This window comes from Peromyscus leucopus, chromosome 23 (genome assembly GCF_004664715.2).
Source record: "Peromyscus leucopus breed LL Stock chromosome 23, UCI_PerLeu_2.1, whole genome shotgun sequence".
Lineage (NCBI taxonomy): Eukaryota > Metazoa > Chordata > Mammalia > Rodentia > Cricetidae > Peromyscus > Peromyscus leucopus.
Window position 1 is genome coordinate 3,530,677 of NC_051082.1, and position 25,662 is coordinate 3,556,338.

Genomic DNA, 25,662 nt, shown 5'->3' on the forward strand with positions numbered 1-25,662 from the left:
GGCGGGTGGTGCCCCCACCACGGCCCCCCCAGAGAGGCGCAGCAGCAAAGAGGAAACCCCTCACATGGCGGCTGGGTGTCGCTGCTGGAGAACCACAGAGGCCTGAGGTTCATCGGCTCTCAGGGCCCCTCACCCAGCAGTCCAGGCCTTAGCCGCTGCTCATCAGTTAGTCCAGGGCTAGGCCCAGCCGGGCAGCCTCGGGGATGGGCGGTACTGCTGAAGGCCAGGCCCACGCTCTGACTGACAGACTTAGAGAACTGTGAAGACTGGGACTTGCTGCCTGCCTGACTTGCAGGACAAAAGCCAGGCCCAGGCTCTCGGGCTGATGAACTGATTGACGAAATAATGGGAGGCTGGGCCTGAGGCAGGGGAAGAGGCATCCCTGCTCACTCCCTCCCTGACTAACTGGACTGACCACAGTTGGGAAGCTGGGCCCCCACTCATCAACTGGCTGACCAACTGACCAGCTGGCGGATGTTCAAGACCATGTCCTGCTCTCAGAATGAATGAATGAATGAACGAACGAACGAATGAACAATGGGCCCTGCTCATTACTGACTGACTGACAGAAAAGGCCCCTGCTCACAGAGTGCAGAGGAGCAGGACCTCCGGGCTGACTGCAGACTGGAGGACAGCCCGGAGGCGGCAGACATCCCCCTGCCTCAGGGCTCTTGGCTGAAGGGGCAGAGTGGCCTGGAGGCTGCTGGGAGGAAAGAAAGGTTGAGAGAGGCAGGAGGTGAGGAGGTGAGGCTGTGACAGGACTGGGGGGGGGCATGCCGCGGGATGGGGAGTGACAGGAAGCCGTGGTGCAGAGCCACATGGACAGGAAAGAGATGAACCCCAAAGACAGATGGCCCCACAAGGCAGCCAGGGACACCGCGATCGGGGCCCAGCTGGAGAGCTCTCGGGAGAGCAGGCGGCCCGGGGGTGGATAATAAAAAAGAAACAACCAAGGTCAGACTTGGCAAGTCTGTGGCCAGGCAGAACCCACCGAGGGAGGATGGCAGATGCCCGGGACGCCCAGCCCAGAGTTCCCAGGAGCAGCTGCCCAGCCCCCGCCTCGCCCCACCACCCCGGGGTGGCCAGGCTACACTGAGGTGGGAGGCTGAGGCGATGTGACCCCGGGACTCCTCCACCCGCCAGGGAACCGCCAGTGTAGACGGGCTAGGTCACTCCTCCACGCATGCCCCTCACACACTCCCCACCCCAGAGCCCTATCTATCCGCCTCTCACCCCTACACCCTCTGTTGGGTGAGCTGAATGGTGACCCCCAAAACTATGCCTTCACCCACAGTCTGAAACTGGGGCAATGTTTGAGGCCGGTCCGCCAAGCAGAAGGAATAGGGAGTCGACACAAGATCATTCTGGATCATGGCGGGGGGGGGGGGGCTGCCTTACACTAGCACGTACCCCTAATGGCATCCGCACAGGGTGACAGCCATAAGGGACCCACTTCCCGGACTATGAAAGGGCTGCGGGGAACGTTCAACGCTTCTGTCCCTCCCGTCCCTTCTGTATACGAGGACACCCCATCACCAGGAGCAGTGGGTCCTCTCTGGACACAGGAGCCTCTAACTCCTTGACCTTGTGTTTCCAACCGCCAGGAATAAATGATACCATCTATCAGCCCCAAGGTGCAGTCACCAGGGAGGCTGACATGCACTGCCAAGATGCGAACCCAGAGGGGAAAGCCGCCAGGCAGACTTTGGAGGGACTGGGGCTACAAGCCGGGGAAAGCCAGCAGCCTCTAGGAGCTGGCAGGTATCAGTGAGGGGCTCTCCCCAACATGTTTTGGAGGGAGGTCATCCTGATGACCCCAAGATGCCTGACTCTGACCTCTCAAGTTGTATGAAGAGACCCACACATGTGTGGTGACCCTCGGGGCCTCAGCTAACCTCTTCCCTTCGCCTGGCCGGCTCCCGTCCTGCCTGAGGTCTAGCTACGGCCTAGCCATTTTGGCCTGCAGCCTGCAGCCCAGACTCATGGCAAGCCCAGCCACAGTGTCCTGGGCTCCTGACAGGGACAATCACGCATCCCTCCCAGCAGGCCAGCTCCCTCTGGCTCCTCCTTAGGCCCATTCCTGGCCACAGTAGGTCGGGAGCCGTCCTCAGACATGATTCTTAACTCCAAACCTAACCCGATGCCTTCAGAGCAGTGGTTCTCAACCTTCCTGACACTGCCCCCCAGTAATTCAGTTCCTCGTGTTGTGGTGACCCCCCCAACCATAAAATTATCCCGGTGCTACTTCAGAACTGTAATTTTGCTACTGTTATGAATCTTTTTTTAAAAAATAATTTTATATATTTTTATTTTATGTGCATTGGCATTTTGCCTGCATGTACGGCTGTGTGAAGATTCTGGAGTTATAGACAGTTGTGAGCTGCCATGTGGGTGCTGGGAATTGAACCCGAGTCCTCTGGAGGAGCAATCGGTGCTCTTAACCACTGAGCCATCTCTCTAGCCCCCCTGTTATGAATCTTAATGTAATTATCTGATATGCAACCCCTGCACTGGGTGGTTTTGTGTGTCAACTTGACACAAGCTAGAGTCATCAGAGGAAGGAGCCTCAGTTCAGGAAATGCCTCAATGAGATCCAGCTGTAAGGCATTTTCTCAATTAGTGATCAATGGGGGAGGGCCCAGCCCATGGTGGGTGGTCCCATCCCTAGGTTCTGGGTTCTATAAGAAAGCAGGCTTTGGGGCGGTGGTGGCGCATGCCTTTAATCCCAGCACTCGGGAGGCAGAGCCAGGCGGATCTCTATGAGTTCAAGGCCAGCCTGTGCTACCAAGTGAGTTCCAGGAAAGCGCAAAGCTACACAGAGAAACCCTGTCTCGAAAAACCAAAAAAAAAAAAAAAAAAGACCTACTATGGGTTTGGGGATTTAGCGCTTGCCTAGCAAGCACAAGGCCCTGGGTTCAGTCCCAGCTCCAGAAAAAAAAAAAAAAAGCAGGCTGAGCAGGCCATGAGGAACAAGCCAGTAAGCAGCTCCCCTCCATGGCCTCTGCATCAGCTCCTGCCTCCAGGATCCTGCCTTGCTTGAGTTCCTGTCCTGACTTCTTTGGTGATGAACAGCAATGTGGAAGTGTGAGCTGAATAAACCCTTTCCTCCCAACTTGCTTTGTGGTCATGGTGTTTTGTTGCAGCAATAGTGACCCTGACTACAACGACCCTCAAAGGGGTCGAGACCCACAGGTTGAGAACTGCCACTCTAAGCGATGGACACCGGGGTTCCCAAAGGTGAGCATGGGTCACCTCTGTACCCCCTTTTCTCTGGGTGCTATCTTAGGTCAGGCCAAGGCTTGCATCTGTGACCTACATATTTAAGTATGAGCAGACATGCAAACCACATGGCAGGCTTGCAGCTTCCTTAAAACGCGGCCAGCCGGCCGGCCCCACAAGTCACGTTCCTGTGCAGGGACAGGGCAGGTGCTGCCTGGGGACTGACTCGGCAGCCGGCTTCCCACTCCCTGCAGCCTGCATCTGGATGTGAACTCCCTACATCTGGATGTGAACCCGGGCATCACCCACTCATCACTCCCCCTGGGGTCCTACTGGACGCTGTCCCCTACTAGGTGCAGGGCCCTGCGTTAGAAACAGGCCTGGGATGTAAGCCACTTCAAGTCAAGGGTGTGGCATCTCCAAACCGTGTCTCGAGTCAGCAACCCTATTTCCAAACCCACAAGGCTCTCACTGTGGGCTGCCCAGAACCCCCTCTGACCCAGCACACATTCCTTTCAGAAATAAAAACAGATCCCCCTCCTCCCTTTTCGGTAGAAAGGCATCACTGTGCAAATAAACGTGGCCAGTATCATCACGGGGAGGCCACGGAGCAGCATCTTGACCCCAGTGCAGCCCTGATCCCAGGCTCAAGCACCAGAGACTGCCCCGGGGTCGAGGGGAAACATGGCAGAACGGCACGCGTGCCATAGTTAGTGAGCTTCGTGGACGGAGAGTCGGCAGGTCACGGCAAAGCCTGGTCTCAGAGCTCAGAGGCTGAGAACAAAATAGATAGAGAAAAAAAAACTTGGGTCTGGGAGATTATTTACTTACTAGGTAGACACTTGATGCAAAGCTTGAGGACCTGGGCTCGACCCCAGGAACCCACATGGAGGAATGGAGGAAGGAGAGAATTGAGACCAGGAGAGGTCCTCACAACACACACAGACACAGACACACACACACACACACACACACACACACACACTCACTCACGCAAAATGAATGTAAAAACAAAAACCACAAAGTTGGTTAGAGCAACTCCACTCTGCCCTCTGGTGGACATTTCTGGTTAACTTTAATCTGACGAAAAGGCTGAGGGAGGAACAGAACACTCAGTCAGAAACAGCCCCCAGCACCCGAGTAAGACCTGATCCTGCAGGGCACAGAGCCCTTCCAATGGGTCTGAGTCCCAGCTGGAGAGCATACATGCCCACAGTCTTGGCTCTGTCCAAATCACCTCACTCACCCCTTGCCTCAGTTTCCCCAAGCCTCAGGCCTGCTGGAAATTTGTGAGGTCTCAGCACCACCACAGTGCACGGGTTCAAGCCTTCTGTCACTAAAAATTCCTGCCCTGGCTGGGCCTGGCCTCCTGCTAACTCTTAATGCACAGTCCAGAGGGCCAGGGCTTGCAAAGCTAGATTTGGGAACCCTGAGGTAGCCAGGGTGACTCAAGGGAGCTGGGATCTGTCTTCAGAAGTCTACCCACCCACCACATTAAACACCCCACACACTTTGTCCCACCAAGGGCCTCCGCCGTGACAATCCATGCTGACCATTCTCCTGACCCTAGTCAGGATGCCCTTCCTCTCTTGACCTTCCTTCCTGCCCCACCTGGTTCCTTAGGACTGCCTGTCAGGGCCCAGCAGAAGCCACAGTGCCATCGGCTCCCTGACCACCAAGCCACGGAAGGACCCAACCGGTCTCCATCCATGGGGTGGACGACCTGTGTGTGTCCCCTCTTTGGCTCGTGACCCAGGCTCTCCCTCATCTGTTCACTAAACAAACATGTTTGGGGCCTGGGCTGCAGAGGCGACCAAATGATGGGAAGTCTGCAGCCACAAGGACAGTGAGTGTCGGTAGAGCGAAGGCTGTAGACGGGTAGAACCACGAACTGCCATTTGCTTTGAAAAATGTCTCCTGTGTGCTTGTGCACTTGAACATCCGGTGCCCCCAGGTGCTGATGAGCTTGAACATCTGGTCTGTCCAGATGCTTGTGCACTTGAACATCTGGTCCCCCCAGGTGCATGTGAGCTTGAACACCTGGTCCCCAAATGATGGCGCTATTTTACGAGGTTGTGGAACCTTTGAGATGTGGGTTGAGCTGGCCAGCGCGCCTTGAAGTTCACAGCGGACTCTAGCTCCATTCTAGTTCCATTTCCTGTCTACAGCTGTGAAGAGCGAGCCCTGGCCAGCGGCTCCCACTGCCATGTTTGGAGCCACTCTGACTGCCAAGCCTTTCCTCCCAGAAGACACGAGCCACAATAAACCTTCCAGCCTACAGCTGCTGCTACCAGGTATTTTCTCATTGTGACAACAGCAAAAAGTCACTATTAATAATACAAATGGGGGCTGGAGAGATGGCTCAGAGGTTAAGAGCATTGGCTGTTCTTCCAAAGGTCCTGAGTTCAATTCCAGCAACACATGGTGGCTCACAACATTGTGATGAATCTGGTTCCTTCTTTGGGCCTGCAGGCATACATGCAGGCAGAACACTGTGTACATAATAAATAAATAAATCTTTAAAAAAATACAAATGGACTGATAAAAAAATGGTAGAGATGCTGATGAGGACTCTAATGTGGAAACCACCCATGGGTCCATCAGTCTACAGATGGCTGAATAGGATGTTTACATAACAGAATATTATTCAGCCATAAAAAAGGAACAAAGCACTTGTTCATGATATTACATGCATGAAACTCGAAAGCATTCCAAGTGGAGGAAGCCAGGTCCCAAAGTCTCTGCTAGGCCATCCCACCCGTGTGGGCTTTGGGGTGCAGGCAGGTGTGCCCAGAGAGCAGACTCATGGGAGGAGGGCCTCAAGGAGGAGGGAACGAGGGTGTGGCGGCTGGTGGATGTGGGTTTCCTGAGGAGGAGATGACAGTTTCCAACTGCATTGTCGTGATGACGTTACAACTCTGTGAGCATTCAAAGCTGTCAAAGTTCAGCAGGTGCCTTTAATCCCAGCACTTGGGAAGCAGAGGCAGGCAGATCTCTGTGAGTTCTAGGCCAGCCTCGTGTACAGAGCAAGACCCAGGACAAGCACCAAAACTACACAGAGGAACCCTGTCTCAAAACAAATAAACAAAAAGCTGTTGAATTTTAAACAGACAAGCTATACAGTTATTTTTAAAAGTAATAGCCAGGTCTGACTCAGGCCTATAATCCCAACTACTCAAAGGACTGAGGTAGGAGGATGGACAGATGAAGACATGCCTGGGTTACCAAGGGAGTTCAAGATCATTCTGGGCTGTAAGACCTTGTCTCAAACTGAAAAGCTGGGGCTAGGAGATGCTCTGTGGGTAGAGAGCTTGCTGTGTTGGCATAAGGATCCAAGTGTGTGTCCCCAGCACCCTGTGATAAGCCATATGCGGCACGGGGGGTGTGGTGGTGGTGGTGGTGGTAGTGTCTGTAACCCAACCAAAGTTGGGAGTCAGAGACAGGAGACTCATCCTTTCACACACATTCTGATGTCCCATGTGGGACAGGACATGGGCATCAGGAAGTTGGAAAGCTCCTCATGATATATCAATGGACACAAGGCTCAGATGTCCCTGTCCTGAAGAAGAGCTCAGCCCCATGTCCAGCAAGGCAGAATAGACCAAAAGAATGTGGTGGACTGAGACGTATATATAATAAAACCCAGGCAAGGACTTTTGAAATGCTTCTGAATTTGGAGAATCATAAGGAGAGTCTCCAAGACGCCTGTTGGGGCATGTGCACTCTTTATGTGCATTAAGTTGTGTGATTGTGTATGTCTCATCAGATACGCTGCTGAACCAGGGTTAGCAAATGCTTGACACTCTGCTCTCTGCCTTCCCTGACCCATGCAGACATCACTAATGGATTACAGCATCATCTCCCATGGCCCAGTATGTATGGTCCCAAAGTCTTTAGGCATAGTCCGTTAACTGGAATTGACTCTTTGGATAAAGCTGTTTTCCACCCAGGCTAAGCAGGAAGCAGGAGCTGGAATTGAAATCTTCCAGAACATTTTGAGGTCTTTAATTCAAGCTCTTCACAAAATACTGACAGTGTTTGGAGCTACTGGAACATTAATAGAGGCATGAGAGACCACTATACCCCACCAAAATCCCAATCCTACTGAGTATTATCAAAGGATGGGACAGCTGGAAATCCACACACCGCAGGTGGAGAGGCACCTGGAAATCCACAACTGCAGGTGGGGAGGCACCTGGAAATCCACACATTGCAGGTGGGGAGGCACCTGGAAATCCACACACCGCAGGTGGGGAGGCACCTGGAAATGCACACACTGCATGCAGGTGGGGAGGCACCTGGAAATTCACACACCGCAGGTGGGGAGGCACCTGGAAATGCACACACTGCATGCAGGTGGGGAGGCACCTGGAAATCCACACACTGCAGGTGGGGAGGCTCCTGGAAATCCACACACTGCAGGTGGGGAGGCACCTGGAAATCCACACACTGCAGGTGGGGAGGCTCTGGAAATCCACACTGCAGGTGGGGAGGCACCTGGAAATCCACACACTGCAGGTGGGGAGGCACCTGGAAATCCACACACTGCAGGTGGGGATGTGCCCAGGCACAGCCACTGCAGCCACATCGTGCACCTATGTGGCCTGACTCCCCAGCAATGCTACAGCTTGGGTATACAATGACCACTACCCACCAAGAGGCAGGAAGTGGAATGCACCAAGATCAGGAACTACCCAAACTGGAACAGACCCAAATGCAGGTTCCCAACGGAGCAGAACAACACATAACAGAGGGCAGGGGACAAGTCCTCACTGTGGCCACCACAGCACGTATGCAGACCTCACGAACATCGCACTACTTTTGGGGCAGGACGGAAATGGGGTTCACTACCCAGAAGGCTCTTGGACTTGTCAGCAATGAGCGGGACCACAGCCACACTCTACACCTGCAGAGCAGTCGGCTGGGACTAGATACTACATAAAAGTGTTTGGCTAATGGGGAGAAAGCAAGCAATACAGCTCCAGGTTGACATGCTGGGCTAACTCACAATCAGTGAGGAATCCTGGGCCCCGAGGCTCAGGGATGAGGCGGAAGTGCTGGAGAGAGGGCTCAGTGAGTGGTTAAGGGTGTTTATTGTTCTTGCAAAGGACTAGAGTTTGGACCCCAGCACCCCAGTCCAGTTCAAAAGGTTTTGGCGCCCTCTTCTGGCCTCTTCAGGCACTGCACTCATGTGCAAATACCCTGCACCCCTCCCAACACATACACACATAATTTTAAAAAACATAAACCTTTTTTAAAAGAATGGGACGCAGTAGGCCTTGCATCCTGGATCATCTGGTGAAGAGCACACACTCTGGGGCCCTTGTGTCATCTCTCACATGTAATCTGGCATGGAAGTTTCTAGGTGGGCTAGTGAGGAGGCTTTTCATAAGCGTGTGTCTCGCCACAACCCCTCCCTAACTCCCACTTGCCATCAAATCCACACGGTCTGATTGGGTGGACAGCCCACACTGGTCATGTGACATCACCTGTGACCGGCACCCACAAGCCTGGATCTCCTCCCAGCAGAGGCCAGCATGCCTGCAACCCTGTCTCTGCCCACCAGGGAGGCGTGCCCCGAGTGTTCAAGGCCCCACCAGGGCAGCTTGCCAAGCAGAGCAGGTGCACCTAGACTCCTGAGGGCAGGTGGCCACTGGCTGGGCTCGGGGCCCCTGGGAGCCCATGAACCCCTAGGGGCTTTGCTGGTGCTGCTGAAACCTGAGGAGCCCTGTCCCCTTCCTGCTGCTGCGGTGGAGGGGAGAGGGAGTGAGGTGGTGAGTGGGGGAGCGCACCCAGGCTTCACTGCTTCTACATTCTGTGTCCTTATGCCAGCCACCTCCCTCCCTTGAGCCTCAGGATTAGAATCTCTAAGCTGGGGCCTCCCTGGCACCTTACAACAGAGGAAATCCCTCAGAAAAGGGCAAGGTCACACGCTGAGCAGGTGTCATGGGGCAAGGACCTCTAGCTTCCATATGTGCATTGCATTCGTGTGTGTGTGTGTGTGTGTGTGTGTGTGTGTGTCTTGTGCGCACACGCGCGTGAGCGCACGCCGTGAACTACTCTGTTTAGCTACCTTGTGGTGGCTTGTCTTGGCTGTCACCTTGACTACATCTGGAACTAACTGAAACCCAAGCCGCTGGGCACATCTGTGAGGGGTTTCTCTTAATTAAAATTTGAAGTGGGAAGACCCACTTTCGATCTGGTCTTTTGGGGTGGGAGATCCGCCTTTAATCTGGGCCACGCCTTCTGCTGGGCCTGTCTATATAAAGGGCACGGGAGAAGGACGCTTGCTCTCTTTGCCCGACTGCTCTCCTTTTTGCTGACAAGTCCATTCCTTCGCTGGCGCTAGAGTCTACTTCTTTGGGATTCCAGCATGTAAAAGACCAGCAGGGACATCCAGCCTCATGGACTGAACAGCTACTGGATTCTGAGACTTTCCGCTAGGAGACGGCCACTGTTGGACAAGCTGGACCATAGCCTGTGAGCCATTCGCATAAATCCCATACACATACGTACGTACGTATGTATGAGATATCCATTCCTTAAATTCTGTTCCTCTAGGGAACCCTGACCAATACAGCCCCTCTCCTGCTATCAAGTGTCAGGCTCTCCACTTCGGCCCCAATGATATCACCTCACTCATCAGTCATCATCACCATCATAAACATCACACTAAGTAAGTCTCAAGACCTTCGCCCCCTGCCTGACACCCTCCCGAGTCTTCTACAGGCTCCACCCGTAGTCACTTCCTCAAAGAAGCCCTTGCTGGCTGGAGAGATGGCTCAATGGTTAAGAGCACGGACTGCTCTTCCAAAGGACCAGGGTTCAATTCCCAGCACCCACATGGCAGCTCACAACTGACTGTAACTCCTGTTCCAGGGGATCTGACACCCTCACACAGACATGCATGTGGGCAAAACATCAATGTACATAAAATACAAGTAAACAAATTATTTACGGGGCGGTGGTGGCGCATGCCTGTAATCCCAGCACTCGGGAGGCAGAGCCAGGCGGATCTCTGTGAGTTCGAGGCCAGCCTGGGTTACCGAGTTAGTTCCAGGAAAGGCGCAAAGCTACACAGGGAAACCCTGTCTCGAAAAACCAATATAAAAAAAAAAAGAAGCCCTTGCTGATCACCCAGCAAGAAACAGCACCCCCCCCCAACATAGTCCTCTCCCTAACTCCACTCCCTCCTCCAGTTCCCTACACCGATTTATTTTCTTTGCAGCCCTCGATAACAACCAGAAGTCCCTTTTCTCAGCCTGGCTAGCGGTTAAACATTTGGTTCCCACACTGGGCATCAGCCCTAGAAGTGGCACATCTGCCTGGTCCACAACTGTCCCTAAACATCTGGAGAATGAAGGCTCCCAAACAAGTTCCGATGGGTAGATGAGTGGATTCAAACATAAACGACATGGCCATCGCCCCGAGTGACAAACTATTTGTTCCTAGTCTAGAAAGGAAAGCAACTTGAAGACAGACACTAACACATTCTCTTTCACATCCTTGGAGTTCCACATCAATTAATAAATCAGGCAAGGTATATGGGTGGACAGCGATGGACTGATGGATGGATGGACCGATGGATGGACGGACAGATGGGTGGATGGATGGGTGGACGGATGGGTAAATGGATGGACAGATAAACTGGCAGGTGGGTGGATGCATGCATGGCTGGGTGGGTGATCGTTAGGAACACGGATGAACACCAAATGCCCCAGAACACAACCTCTGGCCCAGCTGGCAGCTATGTTCACCTCTAGCAGACAAATCTTGGCGTGGCTGGTTCAATCCAGAAATGAACTGTGAGCAGCTGCAGTTCACGTCCCCGGCCCTAGTCCTCCACACCCAGCAGCGAGACAGACAGGAGGCAGACGATGCTGGTGGCTGCTGACCTCACGAGCCAGGGCTGCTCAGCCCCGCTACCAACGGCGTTCACCCTCACGTCCCTGCGTCCAGTCCATCACCCAGGCTCACCCAGGCACAGCAGGTTACTGCAGGTTCCTGACCACCGGTCCCCCCACTCCAGCCCGGCCTCACCTCTCTGAGCCCTGCTCCCCCAGCAGACTGGACCTCAAAGGCTGACTCATCCCCAGACATCACCCAGCACCCCCCACCCCCGCACGACAGACCCCAAGCGGGAGTTTCTGGACTTTGAAATCACACAGGCTTGGCACACAGTGGACCCATGAAGAAATGAACACATGGCTAAATAAACAGGAAGTGTTGGCTTGCATTTGGTCATGAGGAAGCCACTCTTGGACTTTCCCAAGGTCCGTGCCACTATGAGAACCCCATAACCGCTGACCTGTGACCTCAGGGTCCCAGGAGGGGCTGCTGGGTAAACTGTGCCCGAGGTCAGGGTCCACTGAGTCATCATGTTCTACAGTCTCTAGGAGACCATAACCCATGGGCAGAAGGGTGGCCACACCTATGGGAGGATGCACCACAGGACCAGGAGAAGACCTTTCCCCTCCCAGGCCTCAGTGGAACTCCTAAGACGGGGGACATTTTCCTTTCGTGGTAGGACAGCTCCCAGGGGCAGATGACAGCAGTCAGCAGCTGTTCTGCAGCTGGCTGGGTCAGCACCAGGCGTGGGTGGAGCAGGGTGACCTGCAGTGGGCGTGGCCACGCAGATTCACGTAGTCAATCAGCCCTGGGGGTCCCAGGCTGGCGTGGAGTGTGATGGACAGAACATCCCACAGCCAGCCCTGGCTGAGCCCCAGCTGAGTCCCAGGACTCGGGTGTCTCCTTGGGGAGCTGGCAGGGGCTGGGGAGGGATCAAGGTGAGGACTGACAGCCCGCCCAGCACAGTCCCGGGGAAGGAAGGGCCCGAGTCCCAGGCAGCACTCGTGGGTCCTTGCTGTAGCTATCCTTTACGCTGTGTGGCCTAAGGCAGGTGTCTGAGCCCCTCTGAACCTTGCCTGTCTTTTCAGCAGGATGGGGTTTGTTTGCCCAAATAGCAGGGGAAGTGGGTGGCCCTCAAGTAAGGGTGGACAAAGCCTGGGACAGGCTCAGAACACAGACACCAGGGGGCTAGGGTGTAGCTCAGTGGGCACAGCGCTCGTCTTGGCATCTACCAGGCCCTACCACCCATACCCAGTACATGGTGGCACACGCCTGCAACCCAGAATTAGGGAGCCAGAGACAGGTGAGGCAGCGATCGAGGTCATCCTTGGCTACATAGAGAGTTTGAGGCCAGCCTGGGCTACATGAAATAAAAAACAAAGACCCTAAAAGAATGGAGATATGTGAACCCAGATGAGCAAGCAACAAACGAGGAGAGACTGACAGACAACGTACATCAGACTTCCCAGACCATCTCAGGCGAACTCACAGGCATCACCGAATCCCCAGACCTCACGTGGAAGGCTATCCTGAGCAAGCTGGATCCTCTCTGTGGGCCTCAGTTTCCCTATTTTTACAGAAGTGAACAGACACAAAGGAGGGGAGACACAGGAGAGGGAGGGAGGGGGAAAGGGCCTCCTCAGCCCAAGCATTCACGAAGAGACGTCATCTGCTCTGAGACTGGACCAGCTCCTGTCCCACAGAAGGAGAAACTGAGTCCCCAGAGGTCACAGCTCCCATCCCACAGAAGGAGAAACTGAGTCCCCAGAGGTCACAGCTCCCATCCCACAAAAGGAGAAACTGAGTCCCCAGAGGTCACAGCTCCCATCCCACAGAAGGAGAAACTGAGTCCCCAGAGGTCACAGCTCCATCCCACAAAAGGAGAAACTGAGCCCCCAGAGGCCACAACTCCATCCCACAGAAGGAGAAACTGAGTCCACAGAGTCCACAGCGGCTGAAGCCGGTTTGGCACTGCTGCCCCCTTGTGGCTGCTTCCTAACACTGCAGGCATGAGACCGAGAGAGTCCCGTCCTCCAGGGCTGATTTCCCACCCTTCCTTCCTCTGCAGGAGAGGAAGTCCCACAGGCCTCAGGCCGGGCACAGGTGCCTCAGAGCCAGACAGAGGAGCCAAGGCAAGCCACCCGGGCCTCCTGGGACAAAGGCTCCCCAAAGACACAGAGGAGAGAGAAGGAGCCAGGGAGGCCTCCTGCAGGCCAGGGACTATAACCAGCTTCCAGACCTTTTCTCCCCGTAACCTTTGCCTTCACGGGCACACACACAGGTTCACACTGGATCAGATAAGGGAGGCGGCGCCACCTGAGAGGGACTAGAGACAAGGGTACCCGAGGAAGGGAGCCTTCAGAGAAGGTCAAGTGTCACGTGCCTGTAAGGCTGCCACGGGCATCTGTGCGCGGGGGGGGGGGGACGGGACACTCCCAGGGCCACTCTGCAGACGTCCCAGCAGGCCTGAGACCGGCATCCCCCAGACCCTGTTACTCCACCTCTACGATAACAGCAAATTTTACAGCTGAGGAAACCCGCGCTCTGAGAAGGGAAGTCTCTCCCTAGACCATAGGCATGGGAGGGCATGTGAGTCGGAACTCACATCACCCCGGTCATACAGCCACCCTGGGCCGCGCCTACAAGGGACCTTCCAAGCAGAGAAAGAACTCAGTCCATTTACAGACAGCGCAGAAATCAACAAAATCACCACAAGAGCCTGAGTCTGGCCTCTCATGGGTACTCTGTGGCTCCCAGGGTCAGAAGTTTCCCAAGAAACATGGTCCTTTCCTCAAGTCCTTCCTAAGGCAGCGTGAAGGCCGAGAGAGGAAGGGACGGTCACAGAGACACAGCCTGCCGTGGGGCAGCGTGGTGGTGTGTCTGCTGGGTGCCCGGAACAGGTCAAAGCCCCTCCTGGGTCACCTCCCCAGAGCCCACACCGGCCATGTGAAGCAGGGGTTCTCATCTCCCCGCTGTATGGACAGAGCACACATGTGTAAGGTGATCGTGGCCCCCCACATCTGGAACCGGCTTCCTATGGCCTCCTGAGGTCCCTCATGGGGTGCATTTTCTCTGGCCTGGCTCCCTCAGGATTCACCTCCATTCTCAAACCAGCGCTGACATCAGGGATCGCTGACGCGGCTTTCCCCCACGGCGGAAATCAAAGGTCGCAGACACCAAACTCAAAAATCTCAAGGCTGTTGACTCGAACCCAAGGCTTTCATCAGCCTCCACTGGCCAGCTGCTGAGTTACAGCCCCACCTAGCCCCAAAAACCCCGAAAGCAGCGAGGGTCTCCCCAGCACACAGGGTCTGGGAACCCAACTCTCAGCCGGTCACCCATTCGCCAGGTGCCCATCCACCTGAACCCTCCACACGCATCCACAGAATCTTCCAACACAGACGACGCCTGCGAGCCCCCCGCCAGCCACTCACCACAAAGGGACCGCTCCTCTTGTCCTTGCAAAAGCTGTGACTTCGCCTGGGGACAGGGGCCACGGGGGACACCTTCCGGAGAGGCTGCTGGCTGTCCTGCAGACCTTCCCCCTGCTCCGGGTTCTGCAGAGGCACCTGAGATAGAGAGCACAAGAAAGGAGTCTTAGTGGGAGCCTCTCATCGACGGGACAGGTGTGTCATAGCCCTTTCCGGGAAAGAACACCAAACCACCAGAAAACCCCCACCATCATGGTCATAGGTAACATCCAGGTAGCAGGTCTTGGGCCCAAGTGGCCCTGCGTGAAGTTGTGTAACCTCCGGCAATTCCTTAACCTCTCTGACCTCAACCATATTGGAAGAAACAGTATCAACAGCTTGGGGTGAGACAGAAATGAAGCGCTTGCTCAGAACCTGCACAACACGGTCCAGCCACCAGGGGGCAGGTGTGCCTGGCTCGTGTGCCTGGCCCCCTGGGCCTCCGGCTTGCCAACCCCGTCACAGCCCAGGGCGATCCTGTGGTCCTAGTTTGAACATCTTTCCTAGCATCCAAACGCGTGCCCCACGAAACGGCAGGGAAAGGGAAAACCCAAGGGCACGGAGTCTGAATCCTGCCGTGTTTTCTTCTCGGCTGCACGCTGGGAACCCAGCCCAGCCCAGCGAACCCGGGAGTCCAGAAGATGCTACATGCTGCACACTCCACACACAAAAGCCAGGCGGCCCAGAGAGGGCAGGTACCCGGTTAACGACCCACGGCATCAGGAAGGGCAAGGCTGGCTCCTAGCCCCTTTCCTCCCATCCCTGGTCCTGACTCTTCAGCCACCCCTCTAGCTTGCTGTCTCTTCCTGGCTACCTTCTTGCATCCCCTGAACACCCTAGTCCTGCCCTGAGCCTTCTCCTCGGCGTCCTTTCTGCTGGGTTCCTTTCCATGCCTCAGTGGTATTAGGAAAATCCCACCCACATTTCAGTTCAGCCTGCCGCTGCTGGGACCCAGTCTGGACCGCCAATCTTGACTATGGTGTCCAGAACCCCAGCACTGGATGAGAAGTGTAAACTGCACTGAACAGAGATGGGGAGCTGACCAAGAATTTCCAGGCTGATACATTTGTATCTTCCAACAGAGCCTTGGTCCTGAAGCTGACAGGCTCTCAGGGCAGCAGCGGACATGAAGGCGACTTACTGAAGGAAGCCAGCCCTGAGGGAGATCACACATCCGACTCTTTTACCACTCTAAACATTGATTTAACATAAAAACAACTAAATTCCTGTATAGCCCCCCCCAAAAAAAAAGACAAAAGAAAACAAAAACCAACAAACCAAACTTCACATCCCAATACAAAATCAACTCAAAAGACAACAGAGATCTTAACAGAGAAGCTGAAGGTAGAAAACTTAGATGGAAACAAAAACACCAATCTCCACAGCCTTGTATTAGCCCCTGGTTTCCAGGCTATCACACAGAAAACACAGTAACAAAAGAGAAAAGGACCTAGTCAAACTGAAAAACATACGTGCTTAAAGGGCACCATGAAGAGAGGGAAGCATCTGCTCCTGGGAAGGAAGAGAGATTCTGCAAATCCTCAGTCTTGTACTCACAACATATAAAGAGCAACAGCAACTCAACAACAAGGAAGCGACTCCATGGAAAATGGAGCAGGAGCCAAACAGTCATTACTCCACAGAATGATGTCAACAGCCAAGCAAGCCACAGAGCTGCAGGAGCAGAGAGCCGCGAACAACCAAGTCTGTGGCCACCAAGTCCTCCGCTTGCCCAGAGGATGAGCCCATGAGGGTGGCTTACATGGAGCAGGACTTCCTGCAGGTGACGGCATGGACTGTGTCTGCATGTGCTGCAGGCTGCTGCACTATGCCCTGGAACGGCAAAATTGTGATGCAGCTGCATCTTGAGGTGGAAAGAACCCTGATGAAACACCCTCCGCCGCCGCTGAGGTGCCCTGAGTCCCCAGGACAAGCCCACCTGTGCTGGTGTCTCCACCGCAGCTCCCACCGTCTCCCCAGGTCTTGGCTGGCCTAGCGCTCTCAGGTCGCTCCCTTCCAGTCTGTTCCCCAACCTCCCGGTGCCCCCTTCCATCTGCCAGGACCTGCCAGGCTCCAGGTGACCTCGCTTGCTCACTGGCTTCAGGCTGCTTGTACCTGTTCAGCCACCAGAATGTTCTGTGGGCCCAACACAGCCACTCGAGCTTGAATGTGGCCAGGGCAACGGAGGATTTAGATCTGATCTCATTTAAACCAAACAACACACAAACAGCACCTGCCACGCCACCTGAGAGGCGAGGAGCCTCAAATATGGGTTCTTCTCTCCCTCTGCTGCCATCCCCCTGCCTCAGCCACCAGAATACTGGTGCAACAGGCATGCCTCACCACACCTGGCTAGAACATTCCTTTTTTTTACAACTGAATAATATTCCACCCTAGGGCTATGCCACATTTTGTCTTCCCAAGGACCTTTCCCGAGACGGGGGTCACACACAGCCCAGGCTGGAACTCTGGACGACCGGGCACATGTCATCATGCCTGGCCAGCACGTCTATCACATGTGCTCTATGAACAGAGCGCAGGACATGAACACCGTGCACAGAAGCCCAGGCTCTAAAAGGCATCACATGACTTTTTAATGTACATGTATTATGACTGTGTGGGCGTGACACCAGAGGGCAGGAGCATGGGTACCACAGGCCCGGGTGGAGGTCACGAGTCCGTTCTCTCCTTCTATCTTTACAAGGGTCTCAAGGATCAAATCCAGGTCACCAGGCTTGTAAGGAAGCACCTTTATCCTCTGAGTCACCTCACCAGCCCCTTTTTATTTTTATGTTTATTTTCAGGTTGGGCTGGTGCACGGGGAAGTCAGAGCAGAGCTTTGGACCGTCCGTCCTCACCTTCTATCGAGGGGAACTGAACTTGGGTCCTCCGGCTTGCCCACGCCCTGTGGCTGTGGGGCCAGCAGCGTTCTCCACCCCACACCCAAGGGACCTTCCGAAGTTACCTGAGGCATCAAACCCCACCCTAGAGATCTCAGCCTAACTGGTCTGGGATGGGGCCGGGCCTGGGTGCCCATGCTGGATTCTCTGCTTTGTAGCCAGCTGTCACTGAGTGTCAAAACCCTCTCTCCCACGGGCAGGGACCTGAGGGGGTGAGGGGGGAATGGGGACGGGGGTGGAGAGGACGGGACACACAGACTAAGCATCATCATCATCATCGCTATGGTTTCTGAAAGCAATCACAAAAGAACTGGGTGGGCCTGTAAAAGAAGCCAAGCCATTCCTGGGAGTGGAGGGAAATGATGCTGCTGGGGGGGGGAGCTGGGGAGGGGGGAGTGGGGAGGGGGGAGCTGGGGAGCTGGGGGGGACTGGGAGGGGGGAGCTGGGGAGGGGGGGGGGGGGGGGGGGGGGGGGAGCTGGGGAGGGGGGAGCTGGGGAGGGGGAGCTGGGGGGGGAGCTGGGGAGGGGGGAGCTGGGGGGGGAGCTGGGAGGGGGGAGCTGGGGAGGGCGGAGCTGGGGTTCAGCAGGTATCTCCTGGGCCAAATCAAACCACTAAAGGAAATGAAATACTATCACCTGGCCCGGGACAGAATTTTCATAAATGTCTGTTAAGTAAAAAAGAAAGAGCTGGGCTTGAAGGTGCAGGCCATCAACCTCAGCTCCTGGAGGGGAGGGGGGGGGAGGGGGAGGGGAGGGGTGAGAGGGGAGGGGAAGGGGGGGCCCTGAGGCAGGAGCACTACAAATTCAAGACTTGCTGGCAAAGGAATGAGTAAAGGCCAGCCTAAGGAATAGACTCATCCTGTGTCAAAATAAAAAAGAATAACTCACTGGTAGATGCTCACCCAGCGCACAGGGGGCCGCAGGTCCTGGGTTCAATGCCCAGTACCACCAGGGAGGGAGAGGAAGAAACAGGGAGGGAGAGGGAGGGAGGGGGACCACTGTCCTTCTAACCCATCCTTTGGTGTCTATCAGGGCTGCACAAGAAGACCCTCCCACCGTGCGAGAGCAGACACGCTGTGACAGCGTCTAACAGCGTTCAGAGTGGCCCACGGAGCGCGGACACCGGAAGTCCTGTACAGTGGCATGCTGAACCACTTCAGCCATTGTGAGGAGTGACCGTGGCTCCGCTCTGAGCACCCTTTCCTAACCCTGTCCTTGGGCCCACAGTCAAACATCTTTACCAACCACCCCCAAAGTGTGAGAGTCCCCCGGAACGCTGGATGTTTCAGACTAACTGTACCCGCCACGTCCCCTGGTTCCCTGTAGATGAAGTTCACCTACAGCAGGGTGAAATGGGACCTGGCTCACTCTGCAGGGGGCCACCCTGCTCCCTGGAGGGCTCTAAATGGAAGCTCTGACTTCTGCCTAAATGATAGGTGTCCTGGGGGCATGACTCAGCACGGCCAAGTGCTGGGGATGATCACAGCGGAGAGGCCACCCTGCTGCTTACATGGCTAGAACCCAGGGCCTCACGAATGTGCCGAATGTGCTGGCAAGCACTGCGCCACCCCCAGGCCTCTTTCTATTCTTCCTTTTGAAACAGGGTCTCGCTAAATCGCCAAGGCTGACTTTGAACTCCTTCTGTAGCCCAGTTGGACCTGAACTTCTGATTCCCCTGCCTCAGCCTCCTGGGTAACTGGGGTTATATGTCTGTACCTCAAGGCCTGGAAGGCAAAAGTTCTGAAGGGGGATACACCCCATATTCCCCTGGTGGCTGAAATTTTGCCTAAGCTCCAAGAGAATTATGCCCCCTTCGTGTATGTATGTGGGGTGGGGCTGTGTGTTTGGCCTGTGTGTGTGTGTGTGTGTGTGTGTGTGTGTGTGTACACACCCATGGAATATTCCTTCCTCCTGAGACACACAGTGAAGTCCCGAGGCCACAAACATCCTTACCAGCTGCACTGAAGGAAACGCCCGCTCTCCCTCTGCCCCTGTAAGGCTTGTTAATTTTAATGTTTTGAGCACCTCTGTGGCTTTTTGTCTTCACTCATTTGCTTGACTTTGTTGTTTACGATCAAGAACCAGAGTGAGGCAGGCAAGCACAGGTAAGGGGCAGGCCTTGAAGGACAGACCCTGACCCCTGAAACAAAAACAAAACAAAACAAAGGCCTTCCAGCAGGAGAAAATCAGGAAGGGAGAAGCAGGAAGCTGGCCTCTCCATCCCTCAGCCTTGAGAAAGCCGATCCCTGACAACCAGCCCTCCTGGGGCCTGGGCACTCAGGGCCGGCTTCCAGGGCCCCTCCACAGCCCTGGCTCTCCTGTTGCCAGCGGGACCTGAAGAACTGAGCATGTGTCACATTCCACAGCTCGTCCCCTCAAGCTGCTCCCACAGTGACAGAGGATGAGTGAGCCGGGTGAGCCCCTCACAGGAGCACGCAGCCGCAGCCTTCAGCTCCCCACAGCAGGGCTTCAAGGCGGGGAGCTGCCATTCATCCGTCCTGAGTGGTGTGGGCACAGGGGGCCCCAGAGGCAAGTATGGGAAGTTCCACACGTGGCACTCAGTAAGCCTGAGCTCTCGGGAGAGACACAGGTTTGAAGCCATATCCACCTGGCTCCTCACCGGAACTCAGGAAGATCCTCAAGTCCTGGTCCCCCCACCGCATGCCCCCTTTGCACAGCACCCCTGCCAGGCTAGACCCCTGGCTCCTCCCCCACAGGTGTGGGGATGAGAAACTGTCTGCTGCGATCCTCAAGGGTGCTCTACTTTGAAAACAACGTGACCGGAAACTCCAGGATAATGTGGAAGGAAATGCTAGGAGGGAGCCGGTCACAGGAAATGAGCCTCTCTTCTTCAGAGAGTGCCAGCCTGGGACGATCTCTTATGGGCTAAGCTGCTGGCTCCTGCTGCCTCATGCTGTGTGTGGCTCACTCCAGCCTCCAGACCTCTGTCCCTACTGTGACCATCTCAGCACACCCCCTTTTCCCTGCTCACCCATCAGTGTCTCCTCAGGGACTGGCTGAATTCAATGCCTGCCTCCTCCAGGATGCCTTCCTGGGTCACTCCTCCAGCACCTCACTGAGCATCATGTAACTTCCTGGCCCTGGGTTCCAGGTCCCCATGACCCAGCTAAGGGCTGTGCTGGGCTCCAGACTTGCTCCCCGCTTTGACCACAGTGGCCATCATCTCACAGGCATCCGGCCAGATCTGGGCTCAAGCATCTTTGCCTTTTGCTGTGCGGCCTGTAATAGGTGACTCAGTCTTTCTGTTTTCGTGTTTTGCGTTATGTTACCTACTTGACACCTGTAGCAGACCTGGACAGCTCCCTGAGACTCAGGATGTGAACTGGTGCAAAGCTGTCCTACTGTGCACAGAGAAAGCCTTGCCGTCCAATCGGAACGGTGAAGCCTCACATTCAAAGCCCAGCCAGATACAGGCTTAGAGGACAATGGGAGGAAGCAGAAAGTCCACACTTCTGGCCCTCTGACCCTGGACCAGGTCAACTCACTTGTGTTACGGGCTTCCCAGAGGTTCCCAGGGTACCAAGTCTCAGTTGCTCACACTGGCATCAAATTCCTCGCCACCTTCCCAGTCCCCAGCCAGCCAGTCTCTCAGGTCACCACCTAAGACAGGCTCTGCCTCTGGGGGAACCAGAGCTGGGGTGAGCCGTCTCTAAGACCCAGTGGGCTTCTTACAACCGTTCGCTCACACGCCACAGGTCTCCCCGGAAGCTCACACGGTTGCTGCTGGCTCTGGTGAAGATGATGGGAAAAGCTGGCACCGAGCAGGTGGTCCACGATGCTCACACAAAACATTCACTCTCATTCCCCTCCCAGGCAGAGTTTTGAACCCACAACCCGTGGCCAAGCAGACGGAGCAGGGGACTAGCTTGGCGGGGAGGGAATGACGTTTTCTAACAAACCATCTTGTTTCTGAGGGAAATCCACCTGGAAACGTGGATTTCTCTGAGTAAATGATGTCACTTTCTCAACACGGTCACAGGACAAGATGGCCAGGGGCTGGGGCCGGGATGGGCTGAGTACTAGCCCCGCCCAGTAAAAGAAGGGAAGTGGACAGAGGATAGAGAAAGGGAAGACAGAAAATCTGAGGAGTCTGGAGGCAAGCACACCTTCCTGTCCTGGTGGTTTTGCCTGAGTGTTCTGTTCCCACAGTCTCCACCACTCCCTAGAGTGGTGCCCTAGGCTGCCTCCACCCCGTCACACAACTACACATAGAATCTGAGCTTGAGACCCTAGATACAGATGCTTAAACAACATTAAAAATTAAAATGACGGGGGTGGGGGGCTCAGCGGTTAAGAGCACTGACTGCTCTTCCAGGGGTCCTGAGTTCAATTCCCAGCAACCACATGGTGGCTCACAACCGTCTGTAATGAGATCTGGCATACATGCAGGCAGAACATTGTATACATAATAAATAAATCTTTTTAAAAAATGCCAAAATTTAAAAAGCGCCCGCGGACTCACCTTAGGACCATCCGGCTTCCTTGCCTCCTTCTGGCAGGGTCCTGCGTGGCCTTGGGAGTCTGAGTGGGGAGACCCGGCTTCTCCCTGAGCTGTTCTTGTCTCCGCTGCCTGGCATCCTGCATGGCAGACAGGCCCTCCTGGACCCTGGCTGGTGGGCCCTTCTCGGAGCAGGCCCTCTTGATGTCCAGGGGTGACCAAGTACAGTCACGTGGGGGGGTTCCCCACGGCACCCCATTGCCCTCCACTCCCTGACCAGTGGACCTCTTCGGCGTCCCTTTCTTCCGGTCAGAGGGAGGTGACCTGGGGGAGATTCTGTCCCCGGTGGCGATGCCTGGTTCCTGGGACTTGGCTGGGCCTTGTCTATACTTTGCCTCCTGGTGCTCACTGGAGGAGGGCTTGCTCTCAAACTCAGCGATGCCCGAGGACTTTCTCCTGGAGCCGGCAGGGGAGGGGGAGGATTTTTCCACAGGAGCCGAGTGTGGGGGTGCCCACAGTGGCAGGCCCGACTTGGGGGTGGTCATCGCTGCCCCTAGGGGCTCTGCTGGCTGTTTGCTGGGGCCAGGGGACTGGGGATTTTTCACAGAGGCCCCTGATTGTTTCCCAACACTGTCTAACCGGGGAGCTTCCTTCAGGCTCCTCCGCCCCCACTCAGCCTCCTTGGGCCAACCTGATCTCTCCTGAGGGGAGCCACTGGGCTCGGCAGGATGGTCCCTCTGCTCCTGGGCCTTGCTGGGGACTCTGTTTGACTGCTCTTTGTACTCGGCCATCAGGGCATCAATGTCAAGGACGCCAGACCTGTAGCCATCTCTCATCTTTCCTGGGAACGTCTCGCTGATCACTTCTGTCCTCCTTCTGACCAGGAGACTTTTGGGGCGCCTCAGGACCGGGGAAGTCTGTGGGGCGTCCATGCCTGAGGATGCCCTGACCCTGCTGTCCTTCCAAGTGCCTTCTGCTGACCCTCGAGGAATCCGCAGAGCGTCCACATCAACGACTCTGTCCCTGGGGGGATCCAGCATCCTGTCCTGGGCAGACGACGGCTGATCCATGGCCTTCGGGTGCTTTGAAAGGTTCTTGACTTCCTCGCATTCTCTCCCCTTAGTCCAGCCCTTGCTGCTGGCCGGAGCCCGTGGCTCTTCGTGGCTAGGAGAAGCCAGAGTAGACACAAAAGAGCGAGGAGACAGAGGGGGAGCCGGTCTTCTAGAAGGTTCCGACACGTTTTCAGGCCCTGGTTTAACAACACTCTTGGCCTTCTGAATGTCAGGAATCTGATAGGTCACCGCAAAGAAAGTTGCACTGGGTTCAGCGGATGGCCCCGGCCTCTCCACCAGAGAAGCCCTACTGTGCGAGGCACCTGGAGTCACCTCCCGCGTTTGTGCCTGGAGGTGGGACGACGGAGGTCTCGCTAAGGCACAGGTTGGGGAGGTCACATCATCCGCAGGTCTCTGCTGCCTTCTGGAAGTGCCCTCTGGCGTGAGCAGGCTGAAGGCATCAAACTTCACATCGTGGGGCAGAGTCCGCCGTCTCCACCTGTCCATCCTCGGCTCCGAAGGGTTGGACCTCCGCATTCTGACTTCAGGCTGGAATGCCTGGGCCAGCCTTGGGCTATCCTCACCGCCCACTGGGAGGGGGCCTTTCTGCAGAGGCAATGAGTTGGGCCTTGCCTGTACTTGGGAGTCACCGGGCTCCACGGTGGCCCTGGATGGAGGATGTGAAGAGCCATCCCAGGATGGACCCCTTTGGGGAGCACTGAGATCTTTGCCGGCCACAGAGGTGCTCTGCCAGCTGGCCACCACTCCTCCCGCCCACTTGGATGATGGGCAGCTGCTCCCAAACCCATCCCTTGGCTGTTGGCCGTCAAGCTTTGGCCCACTGGCCTCCTGACCCCGAGCTTCCCATATTGAACTTGCCCTCAGCACGGCACCCCCATGAGCCTGCAGAGCACACTCCACGTGAGCAGGGTCGACCTCCTGGGACAGCTGCCGGCCCTGCAGTGAGAGCCGGGGTCTGCCACTGCGCAGCGTGACCGCCTTCTCCTCGGGCACCCTGGAAACAGCTTCGCTGTGCGCCCGCTCCCCGGAGGTATGCACAATGTCATACTTGGGCTGGATCCTCTGGGACGCAGGGGGGCTTTCTAGATGCCTCAGGACAGAGTGACTGCTGTGCCCTTCTCCCACGGGGTGTGGTGGTGTCTCAGGGACAGAGGTGGGATGCTGTCTCGGCTCCACATCCACAAGGACGGCTCGTCCCAGCATCCCCGGGTCAGCGTGGTCGGACCACCTGGAGCTGTCTCTTTTGTTTATAACCCCTGGAGGGTCCTTCCCCAGCCAATAGGCTTTCTCAGGCCTGGGTTTGGGATCCGGGGTGTCAGCCACATCATGAGAGGGCGCAGGCGAGAGACAATGGCCTGCCTGGTCAACCACGGTGTGTCTCTCCACGTGATGCTCAAACACTGTGGCCCACACCTTCTGGAAGCTTCCATCATCCTCTGGACTGACTTCAGAAGGACCCGGTTCTCCTGTTGAGTGTGCACGCCGACACCTGTTGGGGTCCTGGTCAGAAGCATCTTTGGGTTCTGTCTGCCTAGACTTCTGGGGCACCCCAGGCTTCCAGGGACTTTTTGTGGCGGGGGCTCCATCCAAACCGCGCCCTTCCTTAGGCTGAAAAATAACCGAAGACAGCATGAGAATTTGAAACGGACAGGAAGTGGAGAGGCGAAGGAAGTGACTGCCCTGTTAAAGGAGCAAGGTGCCTTCCAGATGGCTCAACCCGGAGAGACCCGCCACCTGGCCTGGGGACCCGAGTTCTGTCCCTAGAGCCAAAGCTGGGAAGGCGGACTCGCGACAAACGTGCAGTCATCTGACCACGCGCAGTGGCTCAAGTGTGTGTTGTGGGGACACATTCACAGGTGCGCACACGCACGGAGACCAAAGGTCAAGGGCAGTGTCTTCCCCAGCTGGAGACCTCGTTTAACAGGCTCTCACTGAACCCGGGGCTCACCGACTCAGCCAGGCTGGCTGGCCGACAAGCCCCAGGGATCTCTCTGTCTCCACAGCCTCAGCTCTAGAATTGCGGGGTGTACTGCTACACTCGGCTTTTTCACGGGTGTGGGATTCGAACTCGGGTCCCCAGGCACGCACAGCAAACACTGCATCCGCTGAGCCATCTCCCAACCTTAAGATACTGAAGGCGAAGAGTGTGGGTGGGGTAGACAAACGGGTGTCTCAGACACCGCGGGGACAATGGAGGGGGTGACTGAGACGATGCTGCCGGATTACTGTCACTGACTGATTTGGGTTTTGCTAAGTATCCCAGGCTGCACCATCATGCTTTCCCATTTTGTTATTCTAATGCAATTTTTTTAAAAAAATCATCAAACAGTATCTCTTACAGAGATGATCCCTGGTTGTATGTAGGCTTATTAGCTTTTTCTTTCTTGAGGTTTTGTTTGTTTGTTTGGTTGGTTGGTTGGTTGGTTGAGACAAGGTTTCTCTGTGTAGTCCTGGCTGTCCTGGATCTCACTTTGTAGACCAGGCTGGCCTTGAACTCACAGAGATCCGCCTGCCTCTGCCTCCCGAGTGCTGGGATCAAAGGTGTGCGCCACCACCGCCCAGCTCTTGAGTGTTTTTGAATAGTCAACATTCACAGAGAAACTGAGCATCCCTCAAGCCAAGTCCTGGGATTTAAGGACAGTCCTTACGAGTCCCAGCCACTGAGATCCTTGCTGTTCTGCTACAGTCTCTGT

At 55.6% G+C, this 25,662-nt stretch overlaps 1 protein-coding gene across 1 annotated transcript in view; it reads right to left on the minus strand.

The window, feature by feature from the left end:
- Window positions 1–25,662, minus strand: part of Kiaa1671 (KIAA1671 ortholog) — a 110,742-nt gene that overhangs the window by 77,399 nt on the left and 7,681 nt on the right. Inside the window, 3 exon segments of the mRNA XM_037198648.1 lie at window positions 14,502–14,636; window positions 21,921–21,967; window positions 21,970–24,577. Coding sequence (XP_037054543.1) covers window positions 14,502–14,636; window positions 21,921–21,967; window positions 21,970–24,577 — 2,790 coding nt within the window.